A 19,430-nucleotide genomic window follows, 5' to 3' on the forward strand; every position below is an offset into this window, starting at 1 on the left:
CTATTTTGCTCCATGGAAGTTGTAGTTCTGGGTGCTTCATGACTCTATTCTCTCATATAGCCTTGGCTCCATGGCTGGACTTCATCTCCCATGATGCACCACATGCCGTCCCCTCTGAGCTGTGGGATGCATCATGGCAGTCACAGGACCATGGGGCATCATGGGAGATGGAATCTGGCCAGAGAGCCCAGCTAATAGGGAAGAATGAGGCCATGAGACACTGGAACTACAACTCCCACGAGACAGCGGAGCATTAAAGGGAACTGCAGTCTGATGTTGCAATTTGGTTCAACAAACCAAAAGGAAACAGCTTTGATAATGATTAAACCTTTCATTTAGAAATCAAAAGTGTCAAAACAAAACATTTCCTCATTAAGATTTTTTTTTTTTTAGTTTTTTGTTTCAGGAAATTTTGGGGCTTTTCAGTCCAACTCAGGATGCAAAAATATTGACACATCAGAATTTCCCATCGGATGGTCATTCCAATTTTTGCTCAGCTTTAGTTTACAGCTTCATGACTAAAGGAAGGACAAAATGGTCTAGTGCTTACAGCACAGGATTGAAATTCAAAAGATCAGAGTCCTATTCCTGGCTCTTCCACAGACTTGTTGAGTAACCTGGGCAGGTCACTTAACCTCTTTGTGCCTCCAGTTCCCCACTGGTACAATGAAAATAACTCCCCCATTTTGCATAGGGATTGGAGGGCCTTAATTCATAACTCTTTGTAAAACACTTTGGGTATGTCTACACCCAGCCGCTAGTTCGGCGGCTGGCAATTGAAGTTCTGGGTTCGACTTATCGCGTCTTGTCTAGACGCGATAAGTCGAACCAGGAAGTGATCGCCGTCGACTGCGGTACTCCAGCTAGACGAGAGGAGTACCGCGGAGTCGACGGGGGAGCCTGCCTGCCGCGTGTGGACCGAGGTAAGTTCGAACTAAGGTACTTCGAACTTCAGCTACATTATTCACGTAGCTGAAGTTGCGTACCTTAGTTCGATTTGGGGGTTTAGTGTAGACCAAGCCTTTGAGTGCTTCAGAAGGATTGTGCTATTAAAGTGCACCTGCAAAATTTGAGCATGCAACAGCATGAATAAATGTTTATGCTCATACTACAAATGCACATACACTTTTTGCAGATGCAAAATTAGTATGAATTTTGAAAACATGACTCCCAGAACTTTAGTCATCTGTATCTGCAGACCTGAAAAAAATTCTACATAGAGATAAAATGCAAAAAAAATCAAACACCTTGTCGATACTACTAGTACCTGTTCAGTTATTATTATGAACATTTTTTCTGGGTTTTACAAAATGCTCAACAGATGGAAGCCAGTAGGCTCCTGTGACAACAATTTGAAAATTAAAGAAGTTAACTGAAATCACAAGAACTACATCAAAGCGTTTGGTGCTGGCTTAACTCTGCTTTCACTGAAGTCAATCGGAGCTTTACCAATGACTTCAATAGCAGTGGAGTTAGGACAATGCTGAGTGCACCGATATGCACCGATAACTTTTACAGACCGACGTACACCCAGAGAAGCTTGGGAATTAAGAGTTAGGTTTAATACTGCCTCCTTCACAGAAGTATAACTGAAAATTAGGTGTCACTACAGATGGGCACGCAGAGTTCATATAGGTCCCAATGTTCACAGCTTCACCTTGATCCACTAGAATACCTTTTTCCCATTAGTGAGAGAGTAGCTGCTCTCACCATGAATTAGTTTGCTTCATGGCTTACTAGCTAAATTTATGGAGGACAGGTCCATCAATGGCTATTAGCCAGGATGGGCAGGGATGGTGTCCCTAGCCTCTGTTTGCCAGAAGCTGGGAATGGGCGACAGGGGATGGATCACTTGATGATTACCTGTTCTGTTCATTGGCCACGGTCGGAAGACAGGATACTGGGCTAGATGGACCTTTGGTCTGACCCAGTGTGACCGCTCTTATAGTCTCTGGAGGGTCTGGGACACTTACTTCAAGACAAGAGTTTATACTTGTGACTGAAACTGCTTAGAGAGAGGACGACTCCCAATTAGAGTCATTTAAATGCCCCCCCCCGCAAGAAGCTTTCACAGCTTCCACATACAATGTAAGAAATCTGCCCTACCCCAAGCAAGTGTATTTTTGTTGGTCTCTCTCCTCCAGTAATTGTCACTGCGTTCTCAAACACATTCAAATTGCCCCGTGATAAGAAAGCAGTCTTCCCATTCGTGCTGCCTCTGACATCACCTGGGAGATGGAGAAAAGGCCCAGTAAGTCAATGCAAGAAGAAAAGCAAGTATGAAATTATTTTTAAAAAGCATATATTATTATTATTTGTATTGCAATAGTGTCTAGGAGCCCCGGTCCTGGATCAGGAACCGTGCTAGGCGCTGTACGAACACAATTTAAATTTCTTACCCTCTTGATTTCCACCCACTAACATCTTATTCCGGATTTTCTTGCAGACATCCAAGATAGTAGATCCAACGTAAGCTATTTCAGGGCCAAATCTGAAACTCTACAAGATGGAGTAAAGGAAGCAGAGATCAGGCAAACAGAAGTAAATCCCACACCAAAAGTACATGGGAAATTACACCGGCTTATGAAACAAAGCTGACCCACTTTGATTAACGGACAACATGGGACGTTTTCTCGCTGCTGGCTCTTGGAAGAGGCACGGTCATTCCTTTGTAAATTTTAAACTGAAGTAAGCATATTACTGGAGAGAACGATGGGTCTTCAGCACCGGAATACACATGTACACACTGCCCAGTCTTACCTGTGTGAGATAGAAGATGTGGGTGTGTGGCACGGTGAAGAGCGCATTGACAGCACCTCGGAAGGTATAGATCTGTTGGTGTGGGTCTCCTACAAAGATTATTCCACAGGTCTGGGACAGCACAATGTCCATGATGGCTGCAGCAAAAAGCGAAGCATGAACGAAACTCAAAGGGACCCGCTCGCCAAACCAAAACAAAGTTCACGTGGTTAAGAAAATGGCTCCAGCCCAAACAAGCAAGTGGGAAATAAACAAGCCCTTTAACCACATAACTGACAAGAAATTATTAGAACATATTGACGGTTCTGTGGTTAAGAAACTGAACTGGGACATAGGACGCCTGGGTTCAATTTCCTTCTCCACTGTGGACTCCCTGTGTGACTACATTAGGCAAAGATCACAATCTGTGTTTTAGTTCTCCAACTGTAAAGCCAGAACAATCCTTCCATTTCCCTCACCCCCGCCACTTTATCGGTCTTGTTTACGGAGACCATGAGCTTTTCAGCACAAGGATTGTCCCCTATGTGTTTCTATAGGGCCTAGCACAGGGGAGGGCAAGCTACAGCCCACAGGCTGGATCCAGCCCGTCAGGGCTTTAAATCCAGCCCGTGGGATTGCCAGCCCTATGGTGCAACGGAGCTAAGGCAGGCTCCCATGCCGCTCCCAGAAGCGGACGGCACCACGTCCCGGCGGCCCCTGAAGAAGGGGGGGGCGGGGAGAAGGCTCCGTGCGCTGCCCTTGCCTGCAGGCAGTGCCCCCCACAGTTCCCACTGGCCGGGAACGGGGAACCGCGCCCAATGGGAGCTTCAGGAATGGTACCCGCAGACGAGGGCAGCACGCACCGGAGCCGCCATCCTCACACGACCCCCAGGAGCCACTGCCGGACATGCTGGCCACTTCCAGGAGCGGCGAGAGCCAGGGCAGGCAAGAGCCTGCCTTAGCCCCGCTGTCACCCCGGAGCCGCTCGAGATAAGCAGCGCCAGGCCGGAGCCCGCACCCCGAACCCCTCCTGCACCCCGCATCCAACCCCCTGCCCTGAGCCCCCTCCTGCACCCCAACCCCTTGCCCCGAGCCCCTTCCTGCACACCACACCCTCTCCCACACCCCACACCCCAACCCCTTACCCCAGCCCTACATTCATGGCCCTGCATACAATTTCCCCACACAGATGTGGCCCTCGGGCCAAAAAGTTGCCCACCTCTGGCCTAGCACAACAGGGTCCTAATCTTGATTGGGGCCTCAAGGCACTACTTATAAATAATACTGATGATGCTGTACAGAAATTGAAGGCATTTGTGAACAACATAACCCCCCCCCTTCTCCCTCCTCCTAATGCGCCCCCTTTACCCTCAAACAACCAGTTCCATATGTGTGGGTTAGTGATCTGAGCACAAGCATAGAAACCAAGTTCCCCTCCTAGCTCAGTTACCAATGCCCTCGGTGTCTTTATTTCCCTATTGGTGGCACAAGAATAATTGGGTTAATTAGGTCCTTATTTGTTCAGATGGCCTCCTGCCTTAGTCACCTGGCGTGCAGTCTTGTGCTTCATCCACAAATATGGCATCATATGCAAAAAGCCGCGGCTTCCTAAGCTGCCAAAGCTTCAAATACCCTGGAAGAAGGATCAGACTATCAGGTAATTCAGATGTAAAATTACTTTCAGTTTCATGAGACACTATCAATCTGAAATCCAGTCAGTTTTTAAAGAGTGATTTAAAAGCAGTTTCTGACCACAGATTTTGTGGGTTGATATATATTATTTATTTGCTCCTGTACGCTGCCTTCTCCCTTGCTGCTTGTGGAAGACAAACCACCAAAGGGGAAACTAACTACAGTTTCTGCGATTCTGACCATACTCCAGGAACTAGCGAAGGCACACAAGAGCTGTTTGCACAAAGCAGGAAAGATAGGTTTCTTCTCCCTCTGACTGGGGTCAGTAAAAGCCATCGCAGATGTTACTATTTTTGCTGTTTAAACTGATGATGTCCCTTTTAACATCTGTACTCTCTGTGACAACATACCATCTGATGTCATTTTGCAATTCAGTTCTGTATTTCCATTTAGCATTTTCATATTGTCCCATATCCGTCTTGCTTCTTCAACAATGATCTGGAAAGAAACATCAGAAGAATCCAGGTAGATTTTCATGCACAAAACTTCACTCTCAGCTGCCTCAAGTACTTTGGTATAACTGAGATGACAAATCTATAGTCTGCGTCATGCCTAATCACATTATCCCTCCTCTGGTATCCCCAATGACTCACCTATCAAGCTTCAGTTTCTCACATAGCCCTGAAAGATCAGAGCCATTCTTCCCCTGGCTTCCATCTCTGATCTCATCTCCTGACATATTTCCCTCCTGTGTGGACCCTCCACATGGCAAATAACACTGAGCTCCCTCTGCATGGGGAACTCCCTCCCCAAAACTTATTGGTTAAATCTGTCCACTCCTAATTAAAATAGGCCAAATCAACAGTTCTATAGAGCAGAAACTCAGGATACGCATATGTCAATCAAGAGTCACCATGTGAAAATTTTGCTGTAACACTTTTTCTTCCTCACCAAATCCTCTTGTTTGTCAGCCATCATATCTAAAACGTAGGCCCAATTCTGCAAAAACTTGTGCATGGGAATAGTTCCACTGGCTTCTAAGGGTGAATGGGAAGTTCCGTCTTCATGCCTATTCATCCCTTGGCCTCTCTGGTAAATTTGCCCATTAGTCCCAGCTGTACAGGTTGGTTTGCATGTTGTGTGGTGTAGGCAACGTTGGGATAACTGGGCCCACAAATGTATCCTAATTGTAAGCTCAATTGTAAAAAGTGAGTGAAAGTTCATAGAAGGTCACAATAACCAATTACAAATATTGATGAGAAAAGGTGCAAAAGAGAGAGACTAAATTAATCCAAACAGAAAGGGCTACTGATATAACTCAAGGACTGTGTTAAGATCGCGCCTGGTAAACGAGAATGGTGTGGGACTGGAACTCAATGGACTACACCTGGTACGTCAGAAGTTAGGCCTCATGGGTGAACAAAATGGGAGGATGGACTGCTCCACTCATCACCCCTCTTTCGGGGCCCTTAATAAAAGATTTTTGGGGATAGGGACTGGCAAATCAATTGGCGGAATTCCGGCAGGAGGGGGAAGGCCATCAGGAGTCCCACTCCACTCCAAGGACACTGTCCTTCACCCAGGGATCCCGAAGGTCACTGCATCAATGTGAAGTCCAGACCCTGACGTACCAGCGGGGACACCTGGTCCTCACTGCTAAACCAGCAGAGATATGCGAGATCCTGCTTTGCCTCTCCTTCCCTTGTATGTTCCTCTCTGCCCCACTATTTTTCTCTGGCTTTCCATCTGATCCTGAAATCAACTATCACATGGCACCAACACAATGAGATGAGACAGCCCATCCCGCCAAGCCCAAGAGAGAATGGTACAAGAGAGGAACCAGATCAACCAGATGACATCTCGGATTCCAGACTGGGAAATGAGCCAGAGCCCCATGAGCTGTTTTTGTGATTAACCTACCAACCCAGAGCACCTGTCTATGACTGACTTGCTGCCTGGAATCCCAAGAACATCAACAAAAGTCGAATTTCTTCCACCTTTACTATCCTGTCTCTTCCTCCCCTTGCGTCTGTTTATAAAAGCAGGAAAAGTAACCATCCTTTACATCTCTAAACTGAGCAACAAAACTAAGCCTTTCCTCCACACTTAGAAGGGTTGTCCAACAAAATAAGGGACTCTAACTGATGTCCTTTCTTGAAAATGGTCTTTTAATAAATGCTGATTATGTTTGTCACATGTAATCATTTAATTTCAATAACTTGTTTTAGCTTTTTCCCCCACCACCCGTATTTTAGTTGATAAATTCCTAAATTTTGGCATCATATTCTTAGAGTATGTCTACAGTAGGAACACTACAGTAGCATAGACACTACACTGATGGAAGGGGTTCTTCTGTCACTACAGTAAATCCATCTCTTCGAGAGGCTATAGGCAGGTCAAGGAAAAGTTCTTCCACCAACCTAACGATGTCAACACTGGGACTTAGGTCGGCTTAATTACACTGCACAGGGCATGAAATTTTCACAGCCCTGAACAACGTAGTTAAGCAAACCCAACTTTGTAGTGTAGACCAGCCCTTTGTGTGTTTGCCATGAAACAAATCAAGGTGTCTGTATATCCAACTCCAAACCTCGTCTAACACTGTTTAATGTTGGACAGTGACAGAGTCATGTCGGCACCTTTAACTTTTTGGGCTTATATATTTCAGCTAAATTAATATGCCAGCACTTGTCACTGGGAACTGGATTGAGTCCAGTATTTAATTCTCAGCATGCAGTCATTTAGTAGCCTCTGTGAAATGAATTTCAGTCAGCCAATTCTGACCGGAGGTGGATTTGAAATGGTGATCTAGAGGTGGAAGATTCTATCTCATTTCCAGACCCCATTTATTGAGGGTTAAAAATTGTGCTTTACAGGAAATAATTTGAAGAACTTAAGTCCTTGTGAAAATTCATTTTATCAACTGACAGAGTTTTGGCCTCTAGAAATGAATCTCTATTATGTACTTGGATGACGAAATCAAAAATTACGTATCTGAAGAAATTAACATGTTAAGTGATCATTACAGGCATTCAAAATATTAAAAAACCAAAATAAAAACTAAAACCCTGGTTAAAAATAAACCTGTTCTAGACTCTTCCTAAATGTTAAAATGATGTGATTTTAACAACAGTGTATGGATGGGTTAAAACACAAAACTCAAATAAAAAGTCCCAGCCAAACAACTAACTATTGCCAACGTTTTGTTCAGCCATACAGCTACTTTTAGACAGAGTAAATGAACTGTATTCTTAAGCCAGAACTGGCCCTCTTAAATCTATCCAGTTATTTTTATACCACTGTCAACACTGTAGTACTGGAATGCCTTCCAAATATTAACAAATACATGGGATCTCAAGTTTCTCCCTCTGTTCCTCATACGTATACTGAGTCTGGTCTAAACCCACTGGAAAAGTCTCCCAATGACTATAAAAGACTTTGAATCAGAGCTACAATGAGTTTCTTGTCTCATCTGCTGCAAGGGGATCACACAAGGAAGACATATTCCTTTTTCATAGACCAACCCAGGGGAAACAAGAGAAATGCATTTGATTGGTAATTTCCGACTGCTGAATCATAAGGACCACTGTATCACTGGAGTCTGTTTTAATGCATGTTCCACTCCTTCCCAGCTGGACTCTGGCCTCTCCATCAATACTCACTTGCTTCTCTTCTTCACAGACTAGGACCCTCATGCCGTGTGTATTTTTGCACCATATGGGGGTGTGCTCCACCGATATGAATTCATCTGGAGAAGCAAAAAAGCTTTCAAGCGTCTGAGTTACTGTCTTTGCTCTTACGAAGAGAGATTGTCCCATACGATGTTTGAGGATGAAGCTGATCGTGTAGGGGGACAGGTTGGAAAAATTTAGTTTGCCTTTTTCATTATAACTGTGCCACAGACAAAAAAAAAAAATAACATCACATTATTAGTTTGCACGAAAACTTATCTGAGAAGTGTCGTAGCTTTTCCTTCTATTACTAATGCTCAAAGGAGCAAAGAGGAGCCATCTATGGTATTTATATTGCCCTCCCACATTACCACAGATCTGGGAACCTCACAATCCTTAATGTATCTACCCTCACAACAGCCCTATGATGTAGGGAAGTTCTATTATCCCCATTTTACAGATGGGGAAAACTGAGGCACACAGAGAGGCTAACTGACTTGCCCACAGTCACATAAGGAATCTGTGGCAGGGCAGGGCATTGAACTCACATCTCTGGAATCCCAGCCTAGCATTACCACCACTGGGCCATCCTATATGAAATAATTCAAAAATTGCTGGTTGCAAACGGGTTTAAAGATGACATGTAAGGGGTTGAAAATTGAATGCCAGCCCTTGTTTGCTTCTTCCTGATATCTAAGAAGTCTGGAAAGGCTATTTCAAAAGAAGCGCTCTTTTTCTTCCACACCTTTTACCTTAGAAATACCAGGGCTGTCAATTCTGGTCTTCCATGTTTTGCTGGAGGTCTTTATGGAGGACCTAGATATGTTGATTTGGTGTCCACACAGCCCTTGACTGAAGGAGTGGAAGATGCTGAATTTTTAACAAAAGAGGTTCTCTTTCCAATTGTTTATTGAGGCCTTCGGGTTAAACAAGTTTTTAACAAACAACAAAAAGACTTTAAACAATCTCAATTAAAAAAAAAATCCTCTCCCTACTCAGGCCTTGTCTATATTCCAAGTTGCTCTTGTTTATCTTTAAATCAGTTTAAAACTGATTTTGTTAAACCAGTGCAAAACTGTGTGGGCTAAAGCTCACTCAGGCCTTGGCTACACTTGCAAGTTAGAGTGCATTAAATCAACCCCCGGCGCCCTAACTCCTGAGGTGTCCACACTGGCAAGGCACTTAGAGCGCTTGGACTCTGCAGCTGGAACGCTCCTGGTAATCCACCTCCACGAGAAGCATAGAGCTTGCTGCACACCCTGGCTGAAACGCCCGGGTGTCAGTGTGGACGACGTGTTGCATTACTGCGCAGTGATTGGCCTCTGGAAACATCCCATAATCCCTTGAAGTCAAGTGGCCACTCTTGTCATTGTTTTGAACTCGGCTGCAGGCATGGGGATAACCCCTTTCAAAGCTCCATTTCTGACAGCCGGCATGCTTATCTGCTCCGGGACAAAGCAAACCATTACTGTGGAATGCTGCTGCTACCGAGGCAGGCGTGGTGGGGGGAGGGGGACTGATGTCGGAGTTTCCCCCTGCTGCTGTCTTGAACTTACAAGACAGCATGCTGACACACTCTCTGCCCCCCAAAACACAGTCTCTCCCCCTACATACACACAACACACTGCCTGTCACATTCCACTCCCTGCCCTGCCCATTTGAAAAGCACGCTGCAGCCACTTGCACACTGGGATAGCTACCACAGTGCACTGCTCTCTGGGGCATTGCAAGAGCTGCTAATGTGGCCACGGCACTGCGCTTGCGGCTGACAGCGTAAACAGACAGCGTAAACAGACAGCAGTGCTTTCCCGGCTGCTGTCTCCAAGGGCTGGTTTAACTCCCGGCGCTCTACATCTGCAAGTGTAGCCATGCCCTCAATGTATGCCACGTTTAAACAGCATTAAGAGTGTGTCCAAACAGGACTTTGCATCGGTTTAACTGAATCAGTTTAACTAGCGGTGTGATTTTAAACTGGCGCGACTTTCAATATAGACAAGGCATCAAAAGCCAATTCAGGAAAGCACATGTTTAATTTTGAGGATGTGCTCAAAGGGACATAAGGAAGTCTGATTATATAGTTTCTCTAGTGTTTTAATCCTATCAGCAATCCAGTCATTCATAGGCTCATCCAAGAAGAGACAGGGAAGACCAGACACAAATTTCTAGTGTAAAAAAGAAAAAAACGGAAAAACAAAAAATCCCTCACAGGTCTTCTTTAAACCTCATAAAGGAGCAATGAAAGGGACTTTTTTTTCCTTTTAACCCCACAAAACAATGAACAAGAAATATAAAAAGTGATGCCCATAAACAGAAATGCAATTCAAATAGGATGTTTTGCAAAATTCCCTGCAAGATGCCCATGGCCATTTCTTTTATTCACCCTTTTTAAATACCTTAAAGATTTCTATGCCAATTTAGTGCCCTTCAAAGTGTGGCATATATTATCCAGGAGGCAACAGTGCAAACTTCCCCCATTCACTGCCATCGACTGATATAGAAGAATCATCCTACAGCTCGGAGGCTAATTCAGTCCTTGGTTTCTCTGCTGACCATAGAGGAAGGCGCTGGCTGGTGGCCTACATGCTGAGATTCTGAACAGCGCACTTTGTCCCACCCTGCTCTATGAACAGGGAAACGAGAAGATTGCTACTTACTGTTTGCCGACACTCGCGTACGCTAATGAATGGAAAGTCTTGCACATAACGTTAGGGGGGAAGACACTCTTTCCACTCTCCACGATGGCTTTGTTAAATGCCACATACAGAAAGCTGAGATGGGGAAACTTCTCTGCATACTTGACCAAAGTCGAGGTCTTTCCCGTACCTGAAGAGCAAAAGAAAGAAAGGTGTCCTTGTGTCAGAATCCTACCTGTATTCCCAGCACTTCTCTCCCATCAGGCTCTTCATCACCCCTATATCATTAGCCGAGCCTGCGCAATGTGGTTGAGATTTTCGAAGCCAACTAAGGCATTTAGCCAACCAACCTCCAGTGAAATTAATGGGAGGGGCGTGGCTACGTCAGCTTTGGAAATCTCAACCTGTAGCCACAAATGTTATGAACAGTTATAAAATCACGCAGTGCTTTTAGAACACTCCAGCTAACCTATCTGACATGAGAACATTCTGGGAAAATGAATTGCACCAGTTGTCTAGACAGGTGGCAAGCTGAGCTTACTGTCTTGTGTGGGTGTGGTGGAACAGACGACACCCCACCAGCCAGTCAGGGGCTAAGCATCTCCTGTGGTCACAATCAGACCAAACTCACGTGGCAAGTCAGGCTTGGAGGCAGGCGCTCAAAAGGGAGGACCTCATGCAGTTGAGGCGGCACTCAGAAGCAAGCAGAGCCAGGGGCCCCAGACTGAGACCCTGTGCCTTGCAAACGCTGCCTGCCTTGGCCCTTTAAGGAAGACGACGGGCCAATCAGTTTTTCTGTGTTGAAGCCCTGCTCCCAGATTCAGCCCCAGCCTTTACTTGCACTGACGAGTGGGAACCTCGACTGCCTATGGGGCCTGACAGATTGCTTCCCTCTCTCTGGCTCAAGGAAAAAGGCATGGGAGTATTTTCCTGTTGTCGGGACTGCTTTCTATCCCCCAAATGGGGACGGATTCCCTAAAAGGTACCGCTAAAGGACTGTCCCCCAGACCCAGATCAGAGGTTTGCAGCTACATAGAGAATTATGCATGACATAAGCAAAGTGCCCTCTCTCACCCCAAGGGGGCGACCTCAGGACGTAACATTTCACCATGTGCTCGTCACCCTCCGCCACCCCTTTTCTATTATTTCTACTTATTGCATCATATTATCCTGGTCTGTGTGCTCTCCAGGGCAGGGGCTGCTGTATTTACCTGTTTCCATAGTGCCTAGCACAAGGGAGCCCTCATATAAAACTGGCACTACTGCAACACTGCTACTAAGAGCGAGGTCAAAAATGTATTTCCTTTTATAATTTACTGCCCTTCATTTCTTTTTTGGGCTGTTATAAAGACACCCACTTTTATTCCACTTGTATGAGGAGCTAGAGTTGTGTACGAGTATTCTGAAAAGCTGCGTATTTCCTGCCTACATGCTTATACAGGTCTTTTTTTGTGTGTGTACAAATCAATCTACCTCTTGATTCATTTTTGTTAGCTGTAAGCAGTGTTTGCCATATGTACCTCCTCAGCTCCAACAAAGGAAAAACAACAGAACTGGAGTTTGCTTAATTGTCTAATAAGCCATTTTTTTTTTTGGATAAAGCATCCCTGCAACTTGTTTACCTGCAAATGCCATAATTTTCACTACTTGACCAGGCAAGATGGTGTGGTTTAGGATCCTTTGCTGTTCGTGGGTTAGTTTTATCTCAAGCTTCTTACTAAAAATAAAATAAGAGCAAAACAATTATTTTTCTGTGTTAAAATACACAACCGACAAGGAACATACAGCAATGATGTGCCTGCGCATGGAACTACAACGCCCTCCTATTGGAGAGGCTGGACTGGGGAGAGATAAGAGGCAGCCAAGTCAGACAGGAAAAGGCTACAGCTGTATAAGGCCAGAGATAACAAGGGCCAGAAGGAGGGTTGCAGCAGTGGGGACCATGCAGAACGGGCAGATATTGGAGAGAAAAAAAGCAACATGACTGCAGATGGGAGAAAGAAGGGGTGTGACCTTGCATAAGGTCACTCGGGAGCCTTTAAGCTTAAGTCACTCAGGTGCGAAGTTCCACTTCCAAAAACGACTTCAGCTCCTAAATCTCACTGAAAAAATTCAACGGGACTTAGGCTCTTTTCAACATTTGACCTTTAACCTCTCTGTGCCTGACCTCAGTTCCCCCGCTATAGCATGGGGGATCGTTATCCTTTATCTCGCAGAGAAGCTGTGAGGTTTAATTAATGTTTATAAAGCAATTCAGCATTTCAGTGTTGTTTTTATAAATAAAAATATAATTAATTGTAATAACCCTACACAGCAAACTACCTTTTTCCAGAAAGTTGGTGTGAGATACCAAGAGAAAATTCCTCCATCTAGGTATATCCTGCTGATTCTTCCAAAGCCATTCATTAACAAATGACTATTCCCAGAAAACTCCCTTTCTACTGACTGCAACTGTGAAAGAACCAGAGTTAAATGAAGATTTCTGGGCACGGGAATGGAACTAAGGGCTGGGAAACAAGAGGGTTGAATCCCACATGTTCAAAGTATCTATGGAATTCCCATCACCTTACCTGTGAGGTAGGGCAGTGCTATTATCCCCATTTTACAGATGAGGAACTGAGGCACAGAGAGGCTAAGTGGCTTGCCCGGGGTCACCCAGGATGTTTGTGGCAGAGCAGGAATTGAATCCGATTTCCCAAAGGCCCAGACTAGTACTCTAACCACTGGACAATCTCTCCTTTAAGTAGCAAGCTTTCAGCGACTTGTATCAATACAGATGACAGGATGGAGTTTGCGTGGGCAAGAGATATATCAGCAAATGTCTGATGGCTGGTTTGCCATCTCTTGAATAAGGAGACAATGATGATAAACATGCATTTATTAAAATTATTTTCTTTGTGGTAGCAACACGAGGGGTTGAAGCCCCATTGTGGTAGGCACCACACACACAAAATAAACAAGCTTTTCTAAAGGGACCATCAAGCTTAAATTAGCCCAGCCACACTCCCTTCATCCCCCAAAACATCCCCATGGACAGGGAGGAGGCAGGAGTCTGCCCCAGGAACTTGGGGTGATAATAGTCATTTTAGCCAGCAGTAGTCATGGTATAGGCAGATAACTGTGTTTAATAGATGTTTCTTACCAACTGCGGTCATTGTAATGAGTAAAAACCCCTCATTTTAGTAAGGAAAATAAAACATGTTGAATTTTTATAGCTTATGGGTCTGATTCTGCTGTCCCTCTGTTGCAGATTAATGACACTCCAATGAGACAAAGAAGCTACTCTGACGCCAGTGAGAATGAGACTCTGTAAACTAGCCCTTTCTGTGAAGTGTTTGCTCAGTCTCCAGGACTTTACAGGGATCTGTGTATTTGGCCCTCTCATTTAGATTAAATACATGAGCAGTACCTGGGCCAAGCGCCTCTTCCACAGTTTGAACTGGGTGTTTCCAGCTTTGTCGTCTTAGTAACAGGGCAAGAGTTCTCCATCAAATACAAGCAGTAGAAAATACTGTAGTGAAACCTTACAGAAAATATAAAGACAGATAACAAATCTAATGTAAGAGGATCTTTAACAATGCTCAATTAAATGTCAGTTCCCTCCCTTTGCCCCTACAAAAGACCCCAGAAGCTGTTTATGCTGCCAATAAAGCAATATTTGGAGAGCTCGCTAGCTGACTTATCCAATACGGTGCCAGGCTGGACCAGAGGACTTCAAATTTGTTTCTGAGATGAGTAAAACTGCACATGGAAAGATAACATAGCACCCCCAGCAATAAAGAGCTGAAGGTGCTGAGGAAAACAGCCAACCAAGATCATTCCTGTTTCAGTGGACAGACTGGAGATTTCCCATCACTATATAACAAAGTGTCCTAAGTGGGCAGCATTTGGGATATTAGCGTACCCAAAATGTTCATCAGATGTGTAGACAGCCATCACTTACACAAATTGAAAAACAAGGCAGGCCACAAACGTTCAATGAGTCTAAACAGGGAGACAACATTATCATTTAAAGTGCTGTTATAGTCTGAAAAGTGAGTGTAAAAGCGGCAAGGAGGGGCTCCCTGTTTACTGCCGCTCATGGACCCAAGAGCAAGTTCGCCCACCTTGTAAAAAGATTATCTTTATAACCATCCGCTCCACAAACATAACCAAGGATTGGTGAATCAAGCTGGGTCCTTTCCTTCTCATGGGTCAACACCTGTAGTAAATATTCTGCAACTGAAGCCTAATTAATCACCCCGTTGCTGATATCTGAGTTATAAGAGAATCCAGATCACTCGGAATAATAATCACAGATAGCATTTTACATTATGTCTACACGATGCTTTGATTAACAAATTAATCCTTGCGACACCCTCAGAAGGTGCATTAGAAAATGCAGGTAGAGATGTGAAGTGACTTGCCCGAGGCTACGTGGTGAGTCAATGATAGCTGACTGAAACTCATAACTTTCCTTAGGGTATGTCTACATTACCCGCCAGATCGGCGGGTAGCGATCGATCTATCGGGGATCGATTTATCGCGTGTAGTGTATACGCAATAAATCGATCCCCAATCGCTCTCCCGTCGACTGCTGAACTCCAGCTCGGCGAGAGGTGGAAGCAAAGTCCACGGCGGAGCCGCGGCCATTGATCCCGCGCCGCGAGGATGCAAAGTAAGTAATTCTAAGTCGATCTAAGATACACAACTTCAGCTACAAGAATAGCGTAGCTGAAGTCGACGTATCTTAGATCGATCCCCCCCCCAGTGTAGACCAGGCCTTAGAAACTCACTGCTTCTCATAGCTGGGTTAACTCTGCTGTGCTAAAAGGAGCAGAAACAACAACTTGCTTTCATAACTGGGATAAGCAATGAGGACTCCAAATACACATACGTGGTTGATCTGCTGTGTATGGAAGTATTTGTTTGATACAGTCACTTTTCTGAAAATAACAGCACTTAAAAACCACCCTGAACTACTAATATACTGGACTCTTAGCTGCTGTGAACGAAGTTCAATGGGGCAAGGATGTGCTCACAATAAATAAGCATTCCAGCTGCAGATTTGCATTTTAAGATACGAGACTCTCTCCCTCCTCACCTGTTACTTATATTGATGCCCTTCTCCCTCATTGCATTCAGCAGTGTGGCCATACAGTACAACATCTCAGTGATGTCCAGGACTGAAAGGGTAGAGCTGGGTCTCCGAAGACAAGCCATCAGCTTCTGGATGTCACGAACGCCATCAGAGAAGAGCACAATAGCTGCCATCACGGCCCACACGTTCACAGCCTAGAGAGGGTGATGGCAAAAAGAAGAATGGAGAGAACCAAGAGGACTGCACAGTTTGTCTACTCAAGGCATTGGGGGAGGAAAGGGAGAGAGAGAGAGAGGCAGGCATTGTGAAAAGATCCCTGTGATTATTAATAGCATCAGTAACAAATTTCCTCAGCCAATCCCCCCGCTGCCCCCCGACTATTTAACATTTCCTATTTACGCTAACAACTTATCACTGGCAAATGCTTTTCTTTAGGAAAACCCTTTACACCCATTGCCCACAAAGTAAAATGTAAGACAAAAAAACCCCCCAAGGAACGTTTAACCTACCCCCGCAGTGCCCTCTAAATCAGGCAGTCTCTGGATGATGCATATTTCTGCCTTGGTAAACAGATGGTGCTGCTTCAAGCATCTGAGAACTGCTTCAGGGTCCATTCTCCGGGTAGCGTTGGAGGCGGCCATATACCTGTGAAGAAAGTGCCCAAAAGTCAAGGAATGAGTTAGGTCATCTGCAGTACCATTAAGCCTGCCCTGTTGTGTACCCCATTTAGCCTACAGTATGCATGTAGCCAGATGGGCTCGATCCCGCCAGGCGTTGAGCACTCTGGCACCGATCTAGCAAGGCACCTAAGCATGTGACCAGTTCCTAGTCTCATTGACTTCCAGGGATTAAAAGTTAAGTGAAGCACGTGCTTAAGTACTTTGTGGGATCAGGGCCCTGGACTGTAAACTCTTCAAGGCAGGGATCATGTCTTCCTGTATGTGTAGACGGCATGTAGCACACTGTGGGCGCTACAGGAGTCTAAATGATAATGCACAGGGAAAAGAGATGAGAGGGAGCTGTGATCCTCGCAGCCATTACTGCTAATAATGAGGATGGCCTGTGGAAATCCAGCATGCACTGATCAGAGAAAAGATCACTTCTTTTACACTTTGGGTTTTTCAGTCTCTCACATCTTAAAAAAATCCCACTACTTTTGACCCCATTTACCTCTCCAACTTCCACCTCATCTTCCTTCTCCCTTTCATATCCAACTTCACTGAATACATAGTTTACAAGTCACAGTTCCTCTCCTCCACCCTCTCCAATCTGGCTTCAGGCCCAGGCGCTCCACTGAAACCACTCGCCAAAGTCTCTTAAGACCTCTTCCTAGACAAAGCTGAGAACCAGTACTTTAGCCTCAGCCTTTTTGCTGGTCATCTGCTTTGGAGACCATTGACCATGCTCTTCGTCTTGCAATCATGTCTTCCCTTGACTTCCATGACTGTCCTCCCCTGGTTCTCTTCCTCCTCCTCCAATTGTTCCTTCAGTGTGTCCTTCGAAGGATTCTCCTCATCCCATCTCCAACTTCCCGGGGAGGTTCCACAGCCGTCTGTCTCCCCCTATACCTTATTTCTGGGTAATCTCATCCACAAATGCAAATTCAGACACCATCTCTATGCTGATGAGTCTCCGACCTACCTCTCTACTCCAGCCCTGCCTCCTTTTGTCCACATTAAAACTGTGGCCTGTCTCTCTAGACATCAGCTAAAGCTCAGCACAGCTAAAACAGAACTTTTACTCTTCCCACCACTCCCTTCCTGGTACCTCTTTTCTCAATCACTATGGACAACACAGGGTGGATAAAAATTGATGATTTATTAAAAAACAAATAAAAAGTCCAATTTATTTATTTAAATTAAACACTGGTTTGTTTTTAAAAAAAATTTAAAAAAATTAAATTTGAAACTGACAACCTATTTTAAGGCCTACATTTATTATAATCTATTAAAATAAATACAAAATATAATATTAAGCAGAAAATGTTTGCTGCCAAGTGTTAAAGTCAAACCACTGAAGTCACCAGCTAAGCACCTGGAACCAGTTTGTTGAAATGTTAAACCAGGTTTTGACAGCAGTAGCCTCTTCTACAGGTACAGAGAGAATATTTTGTTCTTATCTGTTTATTCAGCTAGTGCAGATCACTGACTGGTTGATTCAAAGTTAAGAAATCAGTGGGTGTTGAAAAAGCAGGAAAGTTTGTTTTCCTCTTCCAATCTATTAACAAGAACTGTGTGTGAGAGGATGAGATCTACTAGCTTCAAAATCTTGAAGGACATGGTGACCAGAAACAATCAATACAATTTGCTAATTACAGTTCATACTTCCTTTGTTTAATAAATCAGTTAGTTTTAAATGAAAAACATGTTTTGGTAAACTTTTTTCTTATGTACCCAGAACATTTAAAGGTTACAAAATTAAAATGCTGTTTGTGCCGTTTTAATTGAATTTGAGTTTCCATCCAGTGAGAGTTTGATGAAAATCAAAAGTAAACTATTAATCTAATAAATAGAGGTGCATCATTCACCATTTACTATCATAATAAAAGAATTAAAATTAAGAATGAATATATGTTAAGGTAAGCTATGTAATTGTTTAAATAAATGTGGATAGATATAGTGTAACAAGACTAGCAAAAAGAAGCACCAAATTTAGTGTGAAGGCTATATTTAGTTGCCAATCACTATGTTTTAATGGTTATCATTTGTTACCTAAGTATTGGGCACTTAATAATTTTAATCTTTAGGATTCTGGACCAGCACTAAATAGTTACATCCAATTGGTTGGCATGTCTGTCTAGTTGGCTGTTTAGTGGTTAAATGGTTATCAGCCAATGAGCATCAACCTTTGCTTAGGAAAATAAAGTACAAATGCAAAACATGATTAAAGTCGATTTTAAATCAGTGTTTGCTGGTTTAAATCATGATTAAAATAGGTGACTTAAATTGCTTTGATTTGAAATCAACACTCGCTGGTGCACCACCATTGTGCCTGTCACTCAGACCTCTCTCTAGGTCCTCAGACCCAGGCTGTATTTAAATCTTGCAGACTCTTTCGGGATATTATCTCTAACATATGGCCTTAACCATCCACACAGCTCAAACTCTCAGCCAGGCTCTCATCATCTCACGTCTCAATTACTGCAACATACTTCCCTCTGGCCTTGACAAATGCCATCTTGCCCTGCTCACATCCATTCAGTATGGCGCCACAAAGATAATTTTCCTAGTCAATCGCTTTGACCACGTCATCCCACTCTTTGCAGCCCTTCACGGGCTCCCCCTTCTCTACTGCATCAAACACATGCAATTACTCTTCACTTTCAAGGGCCTCATGACCTATTTCTCACCCTACGTATCATCTCTCATTTGCTATCTAGATGTCAACTTTCACCTCCAATCGGCCTTTCTGCCAGCCTCCATTGCCCACTTGTTAATATTTTCCCATGCTGCTCCTCGCACTTGGGAGGAGCTCCCAGCAATCACCTGCAAAGCTAACACGTTCTCTTCCTTAAAACTCTCCTTTGCCACGTTGCCTACAAAACACTTGACAATGGTTAGGCCCCTGGTGTGCTGAGGCCACTGCCTACCATGCTGAGCTATACTGTCTCATTGTTTCCTTGGCTTCCCCGTCTGTCTGTATCCATCTGTTATCTCATACTTAGATTGTAAGTTC

At 44.2% G+C, this 19,430-nt stretch overlaps 1 protein-coding gene across 2 annotated transcripts in view; it reads right to left on the reverse strand.

Moving 5' to 3' along the window:
• Positions 1–19,430, reverse strand: part of FBH1 (F-box DNA helicase 1) — a 40,453-nt gene that overhangs the window by 12,281 nt on the left and 8,742 nt on the right. For both annotated transcript variants that reach the window (XM_026648586.2, XM_024200536.2), the window contains 11 exons: positions 16,265–16,400; positions 15,759–15,949; positions 14,085–14,198; positions 12,298–12,392; positions 10,697–10,865; positions 8,034–8,262; positions 4,782–4,869; positions 4,286–4,372; positions 2,761–2,897; positions 2,400–2,499; positions 2,107–2,228 (listed from right to left, as the gene is read on the reverse strand). In XM_026648586.2, the coding sequence (XP_026504371.1) occupies positions 2,107–2,228; positions 2,400–2,499; positions 2,761–2,897; positions 4,286–4,372; positions 4,782–4,869; positions 8,034–8,262; positions 10,697–10,865; positions 12,298–12,392; positions 14,085–14,198; positions 15,759–15,949; positions 16,265–16,400 (1,468 nt within the window). The remainder of the gene's footprint in view (positions 1–2,106; positions 2,229–2,399; positions 2,500–2,760; positions 2,898–4,285; positions 4,373–4,781; positions 4,870–8,033; positions 8,263–10,696; positions 10,866–12,297; positions 12,393–14,084; positions 14,199–15,758; positions 15,950–16,264; positions 16,401–19,430) is intronic.

The sequence above is a fragment of the Terrapene carolina genome, unplaced genomic scaffold, assembly GCF_002925995.2.
Source record: "Terrapene carolina triunguis isolate 2854851 unplaced genomic scaffold, T_m_triunguis-2.0 Scaffold68, whole genome shotgun sequence".
Taxonomy (NCBI): Eukaryota; Metazoa; Chordata; order Testudines; family Emydidae; genus Terrapene; species Terrapene triunguis.